The sequence below is a fragment of the Pan troglodytes genome, chromosome 2 (genome assembly GCF_028858775.2).
Source record: "Pan troglodytes isolate AG18354 chromosome 2, NHGRI_mPanTro3-v2.0_pri, whole genome shotgun sequence".
NCBI lineage: Eukaryota > Metazoa > Chordata > Mammalia > Primates > Hominidae > Pan > Pan troglodytes.
This window is the reverse complement of record NC_086015.1, coordinates 52,826,007-52,841,482: the sequence shown is the minus strand read 5'-3', so window position 1 is coordinate 52,841,482 and position 15,476 is coordinate 52,826,007. Positions and strand designations below refer to the sequence as shown.

General features: G+C 42.8%; 1 protein-coding gene across 5 annotated transcripts in view; it reads left to right on the top strand.

Annotated features, from left to right (window-relative positions):
• Positions 1-15,476, top strand: part of PRKAR2A (protein kinase cAMP-dependent type II regulatory subunit alpha) — a 110,953-nt gene that overhangs the window by 40,491 nt on the left and 54,986 nt on the right. For all 5 annotated transcript variants that reach the window (XM_016939862.2, XM_063805070.1, XM_016939863.3 and 2 more), the window contains 1 exon segment: positions 14,676-14,728. In XM_016939862.2, the coding sequence (XP_016795351.1) occupies positions 14,676-14,728 (53 nt within the window).

Here is a 15,476-nt window from a genome sequence, read left to right as displayed (position 1 = left end):
AATATATTGAAAAAACAGATATTTTGAATAAAAAGATAAGCTCCCATCACAGAACATTATCTAAAAGTAAAATTACCTATGGTTTCTTTATTCTGTTTTTATTTTAAGTTCTGAGTATGTATGTACATATTTTATACTATAATTGCTACAGTTTGTCTCTTTGCGTTTATGTCATTACTGTTTTTTCATGTTTATAATTACAGCTTCAAAAAATGATTTTTCATATTCCTTTTTCTGGTATTCTGGCTTATGCTGCCATTAACTCTTACATATACCTTTTTGAGCCACTTGAATTATTTCCTCAGTTTTGGTGCTGGAAGTGGCATTCTCTGGTCAGAGACTGAGCATTGCCTTGGCTTTTTCTGTCTTGTTTTCTAGAGAGAGTCCACAGATTAGGCTGCTGGGAGAAAGGCACCCTGTACCTGCCTCTTTTCCACCATTATCTTAATAATATGGAATTTAAATGTAAAATAGTACTTCACATCATTTTATATGGCATTTCTTTTGGTTGTTAAAAAAATGAATGCTGTCCAGGCGCAGTGGCTCACACCCATAATCCCAGCACTTTGGGAGGTCTTGGCGGGCGGATCACGAGGTGAGGAGTTTGAGACCAGTCTGGCTAACATGGTGAAACCCCGTCTGTACTAAAAGTACAAAAAAATTAGCCAGGCGCAGTAGCGCGCCCCTGTAGTCCCAGCTACTTGGGAGGCTGAGGCAGAGAATCACTTGAACCCAGGAGGTGGAGGTTTCAGTGAGCCAAGATCACGCTACTGCACTCCAGCCTGGGCAACAGAGTGAGACTCTGTCTCAAAAAAAAAAAAAAAAAAAAAGAATGCTTTCCAAATATGAGAAATCTATTTGTATTTTCTTATATGGTACTAGTTTGGTAATATTTTGCCCTTTTATCTGGTATAGTCCATATTATTTTAAAAATAAGTTTGGGTAAACTTTCTATCCAAGTTTTTGACCTTTTGAAATTTTTAATGCAAAATTTCCCTAGGTGGTTATGCTATTTTTTAAATTGAGTTAGAGATGTTAATATATGACTGATAACCTCAAACACTGCTGGACACATAGGCACTCAGTAAATATTTATTGAATATGCACATCATCTTTTTTTTTAAAAAAAAACAATGATTGTTCCTGAGAAGGCTCCCCTTTTTTTCATAGAGCTGGTAAATATATTTTATGAAAGTTTTTCTTAAAGTGTTTGACTTTTTGATAACTCTGGAATTTATTTGGGAGTACAGTGGAATGTTAATGTGTTTTAAAATTGCTAGGCAAGTGGTATGTTCTTTCATATTTCCTTGTTTTAGGAAGGTTTCTTGATTTGAAATTGTCATCTGGCCTATCATAGGGCTAGGAATTGCTTTTCTATCCCTCAATCCTTGTCTTTGAGAAAATCGGCTCATTTATGTTTTCAGAAAGCGTTTATCATTCTACATAAAAATCTGTTGAAAGGAGGTTGAAGAATATGTTATGTTAAGAGAGTCAATATCCTGAGAGTAGGGATTAAGGTTAGTTTGATACCCATGAGCTATTATCTTCCATTTTTGTTCATGTCTGCCCTGCACCTTTTTTTCCTCTGAAAGATTAGTTAAATCCCTTGACATCTGTAGGATAGGTCTGGGAGATGGAGACTATAGTGATACCTCCTCCTGAGGTCACAGTTGGTGTTTGTTTGGCCCTCTGCCATTGTTGTTCAAATCTTGAACCTTGTAGAAGACTCAGACAAGTACATGGTATTATCCCTCCTCCTTAGATTTTATAATCTTAGGATTTAAAACCTTTTCATATCATTGAAATGTTAAATGAAAATAAAAGATTTTTCAAATAATTCAATAGGATGATACAGGAGAGAAAGTATCCTATAATAATACGTAACATTTTTTAAGTGCAGACCGTGTGCTAGGTGCACAGTTTTAAGGACTTTCTAAATGCCTTCCTTGTATTGTTGAATATAATCTTCAAAATAACGCTTTGAGTGAGGTCCATACCATGATTATCCCCAATTTACAGACAAGGAAACTGGGAACAAAGCAGAGGTTAAGTAACTTGCAATAGGTGAGGTGAGCATATGCCCATAGGTAGCATGGATCCTAAGTACCACCCTTGCTATCTCTAAGATTCTTTCTTGCACCCTCTGGAACTCTTGGTTAGTCTTCAGCTAAATCCGCCAAATTCTCACCCTGTTCTCTCAGTGCAGCTTTCACTTTCCAGCTGTAGTTGAAGCTTGGCTTGCCCTGTAGGCTTCTCAAACAATGGCTCTGTCCTCTTCTACCTTCCTTGTAACACTGACAGGAAATGGGTGAATGTCTCTATTGATTCTCTTGGCTGCTTCCAGAGCATTCTCTCTCCCTTCTCCCTGAAAGCTTCTTAAAACTTCGCATTATGGCTGGCCATCGTGGCTCACACCTGTAATCCCAGCACTTTGGGAGACTGAGGTGCGAGGATTGCTTGAGCCTAGGAGTTTGAGACCAGCTGGGGCAACACAGTGAGACCCCATCTCTCAAAAAATTAAAAAAAAATAGCTGGGCATGATGGTGCACACATGTAGTCCTAGCTATTCAGGAGGCTGAGTTAAGAAGATTGCTTGAGCCTGGGAGGTCAATGCTGCAGTGAGCTGTGATCGTTCCACTGTACTCCAGCCTGGGTGACAGAGTGAGATTCTATCTCAAAAAAAAATTAAAATTAAACTTAACATTATTATATTTTACCAGCCACTGCTTCTCCTTGTTTTAGTCATCTAACAATCCCCAGGTTGTTCCTTCTTATTTCCACATATAGATGATTCTTCCAATGTCTGGCCTTCCATTCTTTGACCTCCTCTCCTCCAAGGATCTTGTCCTCCAGTTGTCCACCCTACTTCAGCCACTCATTCCCAATGGTAATACTCTGGTATGACAAGCATTGCAACTCTTTGTCATTTCAGTGAGTGGTCCCATTCTGCAACCACTGCCTGCTGTCTTCTCAGCTCCTTTGCTGTCCTACTCAGACCTGGATAACTTGTTGATTCTGCCGTCTTTTTGCTATTCCCCACTTCTTCCTTACTAACCTTAAATTCCTGAGTCAGTGATTATAATCACTCCCTGGCACATACCCTCAATTTGCTTTTCCCTTTTTTTAAATTTTTAATTTTTTTTTTTGAAACAGGATCTCACTCTGTACCCATGTTAGAGTGCAGTGGCATGATCACGGCTCATTGCAGCCTAAACTTCCTAGGCTCCAGTGATCCTCCTGCCTCAGCCTCCTGAGTAGCTGGGACCACAGGTGCACGCTACCATGCCTGGCTAATTTTTGTATTTTTAGTGGAGACAGGGTTTCGCCATGTTGCCTAGGCTGGTCTTGAATTCCTGAGCTCAAGCAATCCACTTAGCTTGGCCTTCCAAAGTGCTGGTTTTACAGGTGTGAGCCACCACACCTGGCCTTACTTTTCCCTTTTTATTTGCTTTGCTAAACCGACTTTGTTAAGTTCAATTCTCCACTTCGTGCCTGTACCAATAATAGCTGAACCTGATTGGAGGAAAATAGATAGCCTTATTGACTGATCTTACTTTCAGTTCATGATTATTAACTTCTAGTAGGCTCTTGATACCAGCAATCATGCTATATTCTCATGCTTTTTTTTTAATAAATTTTTTTGAGACAGTCTTGCCTTGTCGCCCAGGCTAGAGTACAGTGGCACAATCTTGGCTCACTGCAACCTCCACCTCTTGAGTTCAAGTGATTCTCATGCTTTAGCCTAATTTTTGTATTTTAGTAGAAACGAGGTTTCACCATGTTGGCCAGGCGGGTCTTGAACTCCTGGCCTCAAGTAATCTGCCTGCCTCGGCCTCCCAGCGTAAGCCACTGCGCCTGGCCTTTTAAAATAAATTTTAGGCCAGGCATGGTGGCTCACGCCTGTAATCCCAGCACTTTGGGAGACTGAGGCGAGTGGATCACCTGAGGCCAGGAGTTTGAGAGCAGACTGGCCAAGATGGTGAAACCCTGTCTTTACTAAAAATACTAAAAATTGGCTGGGTGTGGTGGCAGGTGCCTGTAATCCCAGCTACTCAGGAGGCTGAGGTGGGAGAATTGCTTGAACCTGGGAAGCGGAGGTTACAGTGAGCTGAGGTTTCGCCATTGCACTCCAGCCTGGGTGACAAGAGCAAGACTCTAAATAAATAAACAAATAAACAAATAAATAAGAAAGACAGTGTCTCCTTCTATTGCCCAGGCTGGGCTAGAGTGCATTGGTACAATTATAGGTTACTGCAGCCTTGAAATCTTGGGCTTAGGGGATCCTCCTGCCTCAACCTCCCAAGTAGCTGGGACGACAAGTGTGCACCACCATGCCCAGCTAATTTATTTTTTGTAAAGACAAGGTCTCCCTTTGTTGCCCAGGCTGGTCTCAAACTCCTGGTTTCAAACTATCCTCTTGTCTTGGCCTCCCAGTGTTGGGATTACAGGTGTGAGCCACATGCTCCATGCTTTTTTCACTCTTCTGTTCTCCTAGATAAGTCTTTCATACCTTCCCCTTCTCAAAACCTCCTATACCTCCTTCCTCATCCTTAGCAGATGATCTTGTTCTCTATTTAACCAAGGAAATAGGAAAACAGAAGAGAATTTCCAGAATCCCATCACCATATATATTCTTCACTTGCCTGTGAGTTTACGATATCCACCTGTGCTAGATCCCATCCCTTCATCCTTTTAGCTGTTAGCTCCTCTCCTGCATAATCTTTTATCTTTTAACTCAATTCTTTCAGCAAAGAAACATATCGTTGGCTCTATTTCTTAAAAAATGAACTTTTTTTGGACTGTTGTTGTCTCTCCAACCTTTTTCTCTCCATACCTTTAAAACAAAACCGCATGAAGTAGCTGTTTGTATTTGTTGTTTCTAGTTGTTCTACTTCTATTCTGAGACTGAGTCTGGCTGTGTCACCCAGGCTGGAGTGCAGTGGTGTGATCTCGGCTCACTGCTACTTCCACCTCCCAGGTTCAAGCGATTCCTGTACCTCAGCCTCTGAGTAGCTGGGATTACAGGTGTGCGCCACCATGCCTGGCTAATTTTTGTGTTTTTAGTAGAGACAAGGTTTTGCCATGTTTGCCAGGCTGGCCTTGAATGCCTGGCCTCTTAAGCCTATTCTAATCAGACTTTTTTTTTTTTTCCTTTTAAACTCAGTGGTAAGAATCTAATCAGACTCTTGCTTCTGTATCTTACCAAAATTATCTTTGTTGTTTGCTCACTCACATTCTTCAGACCTTCATTTAAAGGACACCTTTTTCAGGCTGGGCGAGGTGGCCTGTAATCCCACCACTTTGGGAGGCCAAGGCGAGTGGATCACTTGAGGTCGGGAGTTTGAGATCAGCCTGGCCAACATGGTGAAATCCTGTCTCTACTAAAAATAAAAATTTGGCCAGGTGCGGTGGCTCACACCTGTAATCCCAACACTTTGGGAGGCCGAGGCAGTGGATCACCTGAGGTCAGGAGTTTGAGACTAGCCTGGCCAACATCGTGAAACCCCATCTCTACTAAAAATACAAAAATTAGATGGGCGTGGTGGCAGGCACCTATAATCCCAGCTACTCAGGAGGCTGAGGCAGGAGAATCGCTTCAACCCGGGAGGCAGAGTTTGCAGTGAACCGAGATCGTACTGTTGCACTCCAGCCTGGGCGACAAGAGTGAAACTCTGTCTCAAAAAAATTAAATAAATAAATAAATACACAAAGTTAGCTGGCACATGCCTGTATCCCAGCTTCTTGGGAGGCTGAGGCAGGAGAATCGCTTGAACTCTGGAGATGGAGGTTATAGTGAACTGAGATTGTGCCATTGCACTCCAGCCTGGGCAACAAGTATTAAACTCCGTCTCAAACAAACAAAAAAATACAAAAATTAGCTGGGCGTGGCTGAGGCAGGAGAATCGCTTGAACCCAGGAGACGAAGGTGGCAGTGAGCTGAGATCGCACCACTGCACTCCAGCCAGCGCTATAGAGCAAGACTCAGTCTCAAAATAAAACAAAATAAAATAAAATAAAGCTGGGCATGGTAGCTCATGCCTGTAATCCCAGCACTTTGGGAGGCTGAGATGGGCTGGTCACCTGAGGTCAGGAGTTCGAGATCAGCCTGGCCAACATTGTGAAACCCCGTCTCTACTAAAAATACAAAAATTTGGCTGGGCATGGTGGCTCACACCTGTAATCCCGGCACTTCGGGAGGCTGAGGTGTGCGGATCACCTGAGGTCAGGAGTTCAAGACCAGCCTGGCCAACATGGTGAAGCTTCGTCTTGACTAAAAATACAAAATTTAGCTGGGTATGTTGGCAGGTGCCTGTAATCCCAGCTACTTGGGAGGCTGAGGCAGGAGAATCACTTGAACCTGGGAGGCAGAGGTTGCAGTGAGCCAAAATCCTGCCATTGTACTCCAGCCTAGGCAACAAGAGCGAAACTCCGTCTCAAAAAATAATAAAAATACAAAAATTAAGCCAATGTGGTGGCCCACGCCTGTAATCCCAGCTACTTGAGAGGCTGAGACATGAGAATCACTTGAACCCAGGAGGCAGTTTGCAGTAAGCCAAGATTGCGCCACTGCATTCCATTCTGGACGATGAGTGAGACTGTCCGCCTCAGCCAACAAAAAGAAAAGCCGTGCCTGGCTGGGCACGGTGGCTCACGCCTGTAATCCCAGCACTTTGGGAGGCTGAGGCGGGCGGATCACGAGGTCAGGAGATGGAGACCATCCTGGCTAACACGGTGAAACCCTGTCTCTACTAAAAATACAAAAAAAATAGCCGGGTGTGGTGGCGGGCGCCTGTAGTCCCAGCTACTCGGGAGGCTGAGGCAGGAGAATGGCGTGAACCCGGGAGGTGGAGCCTGCAGTGAGCCGAGGAGATTGCGCCACTGTACTCCAGCCTGCGCGACAGAGCAAGACTCCGTCTCAAAAAAAAAAAGAAAAGAAAAGCCATGCCTTCCAAGTTCTACATTCTAGCAAAACAGTCCCTCTACATCCAGTGATAGAGTAAATGAAGAGTTCATGAATTCCTTAAATGCGGCTTTCTTATGTAGTCCCAAATTAGTGTGTGTGTGTGTATAGTTTTTTTTTTTTTTTGAGACGGAGTCTCGCTCTGTTACTCAGACTGGAGTCAGTGGCACGATCTTGGCTCACTGCAACCTCCACCTCCTGGGTTCAAGCGATTTTTCTGCCTCAGCCTCTCTAGTAGCTGGGACTACAGGCATGCACCACCACGCCTGGCTAATTTTTGTATTTTTAGTAGAGACAGGGTTTTGCCATATTGGCCAGGCTGGTCTTGAACTCCTGACCTTGTCATCTGCCCGCCTCGGCCTCCCAAAGTGCTGGGATTACAGATGTGGGCCACTGTGCCCAGCCCTCCCAAATTAGTATTAATTATCTTTGAGTTGGAAATGTTAGTATGATTTTATTTAATTAAAAAACCTCCTTTGTCGGCCGACGTGGTGGCTCACGCCTGTAATCCCAGCACTTTGGGAAGCCGAGGCGGGTGGATCACAAGGTCAGGAGTTCAAGACCAGCCTCACCAACATAGTGAAACCCCATCTCTACTAAAAATACAAAAATTCACTGAGTGTGGTGGCAGGTGCCTGTAATCCCAGCTACTCGGGAGGCTGAGGCAGGAGAATTGCTTGAACCTGGGAGGTGGAGGTTGCAGTGAGCCAAGACTGTGCCATTGCACTGCAGCCTGGGCAACAGAGTGAGACTCTGTCTCAAAAAACAAAACAAATAAAAACCTTCTTTGTCAAAAAAAGCCCAACTTTTATTTATTAAATACATGTCGAAACATCAAAGCACATTAATCAGAAATGGGTGTATTGGCATCATGCCACATTTAGGAACGGAATATTTTGACTCTAGTGATGACGGTGACAGGCAGCAGGACAGTCCACTGAGAACCTGGTGCCATGTCAGTCACCCACTTCTGCATTGCAGGTGCTCTTCAGCAGACATCCCTGCCCTTTAAGGCTTATGTGCTTACTATATAATAAAATACTGATTTTTGTCCTTATATTCTTTCATAGTATGCAATTTTTTTTTCATCTATAGCTACCTTCAGCTGAAATATTACTAAGTATTGCTTAAAATAATTTAGAAATCCAGTGTTGTGGACTAATTGGTTTCCCCCAAATTCATATATTGAAGTCCTAACCCCAATGTGATTATATTTTTGAGACAGAGCCTTTAAAGAGGTAATGAAGGTGAAATGAGGTCATAGGGTAGAACCCTAATCTAATAGGACTGATGTCCTTCTAAAGTGATCCTCCCATCCAGGCCTCCCAAAGTATTGGGATTACAGGTGTGAGCCACCATGCCTGGCCACTGTGTTGCTATTTTAATCTTCATTTCCTGTAGGTCTTGAGTATTTCATGACACACAATATAATGTTTGAGGTTGCGTAGGGGATCACACAGATTCTGGACCTTCTCCAGGTAACTTGTGTACTGAGGCAAGCAGCCAGATGTGCAGAACCCTTGGGGCAGCAACAATCAAGTAGGTACTGTAAAATGGATTTTTTCCTAGAAAATAAAGGAAGTAATTTAGGACCAGGACTAAGGAGAAGTAAAGAGATTGAGGGGAACAGAGGAAGAGGGCAAAGAGAGGTAAGTCCAGGGTTCAAAAGAAAAGGGAGGCTGGACACGAGGGCTTACGCCTGTAATCCCAGCATTTTGGGAGACCGAGGTGGGTGGATCACCTAAGGTCAGGAGTTTGAGACCAGCCTGGCCAATATGGTAAAAGCCCGTCTCTACTAAAAATATAAAAATTAGCCAGGCGTGGTGGTGTGCGCCTGTAATCCTAGATACTTGGGAGGCTGAGACAGAATTGCTTGAACCCAGGAGGCAGAGGTTGCAGTGAGCCACGGATCCAAGATTGTACCACTGCACTCCAGCCTGGGCGACAGAGCAAGACTCCGTCTCAAAAAAAAAGGAAAAAAAAGGACATTATGCTAAGTGAAATAAGCCAGGTATAGAAGGACAAATACTGCATTATTCTACTTATATGTGGTATTGTGGTATCTCAAATAGATTAATCAAGGCCAGGTGCAGTGGCTCATGCCTATAATCCCAACACTTTGGAAGGCTGGGGCAGGAAAATTGCTTGAGGCCAGGAGTTTGAGACCAGTTTGGGCAACATAATGGGACCTTGTCTCTACAAAATAAATTAAATAAAATAGTCAAATTCAGGCCAGGTGCAGTGGCTCATGCCTGTAATCCCAGCACTTTGGGAGGTATTTGGGAAGTGCATGGAGTTTCCATGCACTCCCTGGGTGCGCCACCCTCCAGGAACCTTCATGTATTCAGCTATCTGGAAGTTCTACTATTGTGAACTTAAAAACTTGTTATCAGGGTAGCTCTCATGTTAAGTGTTCTTACCATAATAAATAAAGAAATAAACAATAAGAAAGGGAAGAAAACTTAAAACCAGGTTTGAAAAATTGAAGCATAATGTTTTTCCACAAATAGAAACATACTAACAATTTTAATGGAAACTATTTTTGTTTAAATAATAACAAAATTTATTTTGCATCTGAAAAATAATCAGTGTTGCATCTGAAAATGTGAAGACTAATTAACATTTGCTACCTCAGTTATGTAAATGCCTAAAAATATTAAAATGAGCTAAGTTGCCAAAGTACTTTCTTCCAAAATTGGAGGAAAAGCAAGCCTAGAAATAGCCCAAGATTGTGTCATTATCAGTAAAATTCTATCAGTCTTATCACTGAATGCTTATTTTTTTTAAACTTTTCAATGAAATATGTGTATGAAAGATTTCATACACAAAAGGGCTGGGCAGTAATTCCAGCACTTTGGGAGACCGAGGTGGGCAGATCACTTGTGGCCAGGAGTTCGAGACCAGCCTGGCCGACATGATGAAACCCCATCTCTACTAAAAATACAAAAATTAGCTGGGCCTGGTGGTGTGCGCCTGTAATTCCAGCTACTCAGGAGGCTGAGGCACGAGAATCACCTGAACCCGGGAGGCTGAGGTTGCAGTGAGCCGAGATTGTGCCACTGCATACCAGCATGGGTGACGGAGTGTGAGACTCTCAAAAAAAAAAAAAAAAAAAAAAGGAAGATTTCATGCGCAAAAGTAGAGAAAGTTAGTATAATACCCATGTACCCATTTATTTCCTGAAATGAAGTTTTTTTAAAATGTATTATTCTAAGTAGTTGTTTTGAACTCTTAGACCAAGGAGTAGCAATTGAATTAAGGTCAAATATGAGAATATTTCTGAAGCAGAATTTGATGTATTCATTGGACAAGAGGTGAGAGAAGAAAGTCTGATTAATTCCAAATTTCTAGTTTAGAAAATTAGTCTGATAATGGCATTTAATCAAGAGCACAGAGAACCAAGAAACTTGAAGTTTGACATAGTGTCTGGTTAGATGCCTTTGATGCAGCTTCCCCAGTTTCCTACCAGAATACTCAAGATGATGCAAAAAGTGACAATAGAAATGTCTAGGAGGCTGGGCATGGTGGCTCACACTTGTAATCCCAGCACTTTGGGAGGCCGAGGCCAGTGGATCACCTGAGGTCAGGAGTTTGAGACCAGCCTGGCCAATATGGCGAAACTCCATCTCTACTAAAAATACAAAAATTAGCTGGGTGTGGTGGCGGGCACCTGTAATCCCACCTGCTCAGGAGGCTGAGGCAGGAGAATTGTTTGAACCTGGGAGGCAGAGGTTGTGGTGAGCCAAGATGACGCCATTGCACTCCAGACTGGGCAACAAGAACAAAACTGTGTCGCAAAAAAGAAAAGAAAAAAGAAATGTCTAGGAACTAAGATAGGTGTCTGCCTTAATCATTAGGGAAGAACTGAGATAATGCACCCTGGCCTCATCTCCTGGAAACAAAAATGCTTGGAGAAAGATAGTGAGTCATTACCTATATCCCATTGTTACTTTCCTGGCTCAGTAACCCAAGGCCCACACTAGCCAGAAACTGGGCCAGCCCTCTGCAGAGCATCACCTAATGCTATTTCAGGGACTAGAATGGTGTATCTTTTCTTACTCTATCCCCCCTAATTTTTCTCTTATGTGTTTTAGGATACAAGGTCCCTGTTGGGCACTTGGTATCGATGGCATTACTGCACAAGTGGCATGGGCCACACAAGTAGAGTATTATTTGCTAAGGCAGGGATGGGAGAGTCCTGGGTATAGGACACAATGGAAGCCATCATTTCTCAGATCTTTTATTGGTTTAGAGAATCGGTGAGGAAAGGGAAGCTGGGGTGTAGCTAGACCAGGACTGCAGTGAGTGTCTCTAAGAAACTGGGAAATAACTGGGAGTGGGGCTGGGCGTGGTGGATCACTTGAGGTCAGGAGTTCAAGACCAGCCTGGCCAACATGGTGAAACCCCGTCTCTACTAAAAACATAAAAATTAGCTGGGTGTGGTGGCTTGCACTTGTAGCCCCAGTTACTCAGGAGGCTGAGGCAGGAGAATCACTTGAACTTGGGAGGCAGAGTTTGCAGTGAGCTGAGATCATGTCAACTGCATTACAGCCTGGGCAAGACAGCGAGACTCTGTCTCAAAAAATATAATAATAATAATAATAATAATAATAATAAATAAATTGGGAGTGGTATGTATCAGCCTGTCCCGTAGTTGTAGATACATGGAGTCTTTTAGCCATCACACATAGATTGAGAGTAGGGTCAAGAACTGTTTGTTGCCTGTTAATAGATGATAAATAAATCCTAATAAACAATACAGGGCCTATGAGTGAACTCAGCTGGTTAAGGATATAAGAGGAGTGAAGACTAGAAAGGTCCACTACAAAATGCTCAGTAAACTATAAGAAATCATTGCACTTATGAATTCTGAGCAAAAAGCCAAGGATAAAATTGGCTGAGATGAAATAGAAAATGAGTGTGATAAGATTATAAGGAAACTAAAAAAAAAATGAGCAAGAATTAAATATATAAAAAGAGTTGGCCGGGCGCGGTTGCTCACGTCTGTAATCTCAACACTTTGGGAGGCCGAGATGGGCAGATCACTTGAGATCAGGAGTTCGAGACCAGCCTGGCCAACATGGCAAAAAAAAAACCCCGTCTCTACTAAAAATATAAAAATTAGCACTTGTAATCCCAGCTACCTGGGAGGCTGAAGCAGGAGAATCGCTTGAACCTGGGAGGTGGAGGTGGCAGTGAGCTAAGATTACACCACTGCACTCCAGCCTGGGTTACAGCGTGAAGCTCTGTCTTGGGAGCGGGCGGGGCAAACCGTAGAGAAAGCAAAAAGAGCAAAGTTGTAAGGGTAGAAATATGTGATGGAGGTTAGCTGGGAAGAAAGGACAGTTGTTAAAGGAGCTGAAATAGAGAACAGAACCAACATAACAATAATTCTTCTAAAACCCAGAACAAATGGAACCAAGATAATAATGGTAATAGTTCAAGTTGCCTCCTTACTGTGCCTGACACCTGTCTACTTGAATCCTTACAACAGTCTTCAGAGAGAAGTCACCACTGTTCATGCCATTATGCAGAGGAAGGGTGGACATAGGCAATAAATTACCTCTGGTCACACAGCTGTTACAGATCACTGATGATTTATTAGAAGAAAACTTTTCCCAGCTGTAATGGCCTGTATTGTGAAGAGGCAGTAGGTTTGCTTCATTCTGAGAAACAGTAATCACAACTAGTTCATTCTTGGTAAAACAGTTTTCTTAGTAAGTACAAAACTCTTTATTCAGTAGATAATTTATTGTCTCTTTGCAAATAACACATGGGGTGAGATTTTAAAATAATGATTTGTATCGATATCTCCATTTCTAATTCTTCCTCCAGTCCATATTTGTATCCCCCTTCTCACCAGTAAAAAAAATATCTGTGTGTTCGTTTATTTACTCCCTACAGTAATACACATAGAGTTCTGGAATTACAGGTCGGGCGCGGTGGCACATGCCTGTAATCCCAGCACTTTGGGAGGCCAAGGCAGGTGGATCACAAGGTCAGGAGATTGAGATCATCCTGGCCAACATGGTGAAACTCCATCTCTACTAAAACTACAAAAATTAGCTGGGTGTGGTTGCACGTGCCTCTAGACCTAGCTACTAAGGAGGCTAAGGCAGGAGAATAACTTGAAACAGGGAGGTGGAGGTTGCAGTGGGCCAAGATTGCGCCACTGTACTTCAACCTGAGCGAAGGAACGAGACTCTCTCAAAGAAGAGTTTTGGAATTGCTATACCATCACCAACATCAGTTGTTTTTTGTTGGAATGCAGTATATCCCACTGAGGGTGGATGGTCAGAGTACTATGTTCAGAAGCTACTTAGAATCTGATTCTTTCCTTCTCTAATTATGTTATCACCCCGATATATGGGTAGGTTTTTTTTCTTTGTACTTAGTTTTAGGGTCCTTCTTATCTATTTAATTTTTAAAATATGTGAAAAATTAACATGACTTAAATGTCAAAACTTTTTATATAAAAATGTTTCCTCAGGCTAGTCGCGGTGGCTCACGCCTGTAATCCCAGCACTTTGGGAGGCCGAGGCGGGTGGTTGAGGTCAGGAGATCGAGACCATCCTGGCTAACACGGTGAAACCCTGTCTCTACTAAAAATAAAGAAAATTAGCCTGGCATGGTGGCAGCCGCCTGTAGTCCCAGCTACTCTGGAGGCTGAGGCCGGAGAATGGTGTGAACCCAAGAGGCGGAGCTTGCAGTGAGCAGAGATCACGTCATTGCACTCCAGCTTGGGTGACAGAGCGAGACTCCGTCTCAAAAAAAAAAAAAAGTTTCCTCAGAGAAGTTTCATTCCTTTCCCTATCCCTTCTTTCCTGTTTCTTCCTATACACTAGAAAATAATTTCATTACTTTCCGGTTTATTCTTCCCAAATTGTTTCCTTTTGGAAAAATTAACCGGTAAAAGTATATTATATTTATTTTCCCTCCATTCTTAGCTCTCCTTTCTCATGGAAGTCCTTTCTTCTGCAAGGGATAGCATGCCATATATACTCTTCTTCACCTTGCTTTTTTTCCCTTTATGTCTCCCACAACTTACCCTCTTTTCATTTTTTTTGAGACGGAGTCTCATTGTGTCAACGAGGCTGGAGTGCAGTGGCATGATCTCGGCTCACTGCAACCTCCGTCTCCCAAGTTCAAGCGCTTCTGCTGCCTCAGCCTCCTGAGTAGCTGGGACTACAGGCGCACACCACCACGCCCAGCTAATTTTTGTATTTTTAGTAGAGATGGGGTTTCACCATGTTGACCAGGATGGTCTCGATCTCTTGACCTCATGATCCATCTGCCTCAGCCTCCCAGAGTGCTGGGATTATAGGCATGAGCATTTATATTATACATCAGGTGGATATACATCAGGTGGATCACCTGATGTCAGGAGTTTGAGAGCAGCCTGACCAACATGGTGAAACCCCATCCCTACTAAAAATACAAAATTAGCCAGGCATGGTGGTGCATGCCTGTAATCCCAGCTACCTGGGAGGCTGAGGCAAGAGAATCGCTTGAACCTGGGAGATGGAGGTTGCAACGAGCCGAGATTGTGCCACTGTACTCCAGCCTGGGCAACAAGAGCAAAACTCTGTCTCAAAAAAAAAAAAAGAAAAAAAAGAAAACAGTGAATAAAAGAAAATTGAGTTCACTTCCTATTTTTCCTAAAGCCACACATCTATTAAATTCATTCTTTTTGTTTTTTTCTCTCCAATTTTAGTCTGTGCTGAGACCTATAACCCTGATGAGGAAGAGGAAGATACAGATCCAAGGGTAAGACCCAAAGCAAAGATGTTAGGTAGAATTGTTCTATTTCTCATTAACTCCCCTTCTCTACATACCAAAAACTCATCATGCTAATAATTAAATACAAATTAAAATATCACTGAAGTGACATTTTTAATCTAACAAATTGAAAGTTGCATTGGTTGAGGGTATGTGAGCAATGCCTAGCTGTAGCTGTCAGAAGCCTTAAACAGGCTGGGCATGGTGGCTCACACCTGTAATCCGAACACTTTGAGAGGCTGAGGCAGGAGGATCGCTTGAGGCCAGGAGTTCAAGACCAGCCTGGACAATATAGCAAGACCCCATCTCTGTGGGAAAAAAAAAATTAGCTGGTTTGGTGACATGTGCCTGTATTCACAGCTACTTAGGAGCCTGAGGCAGGAGAATTGCTGCTTGAGTCTTAAAAAAAAAAAAAAAAAATGCTGGGCATGGTGGCTCACACCTGTAATCTCAGCACTTTGGGAGGTTGAGGTGGGAAGATCAGTTGAACCCCAGGAGTTGAGACTAGCCTGGGCAATGTAGTTAGACCTCATTTCTGTTAAAACAACAACAACAAGCCTTAAATACTTACAGTCAGGCCAACTGATTTAGCATTTACCTAAAGGAGAATTTATCCCCAATGAAAGTTGGATCCTTCCTGAGGATGTACAAATGGAGTTTATCATAGTATTATAACAATGAAAAATGGCAACAACTTAAATGACCCAAAATATGGGATTACCAGGGCCTAAATTAT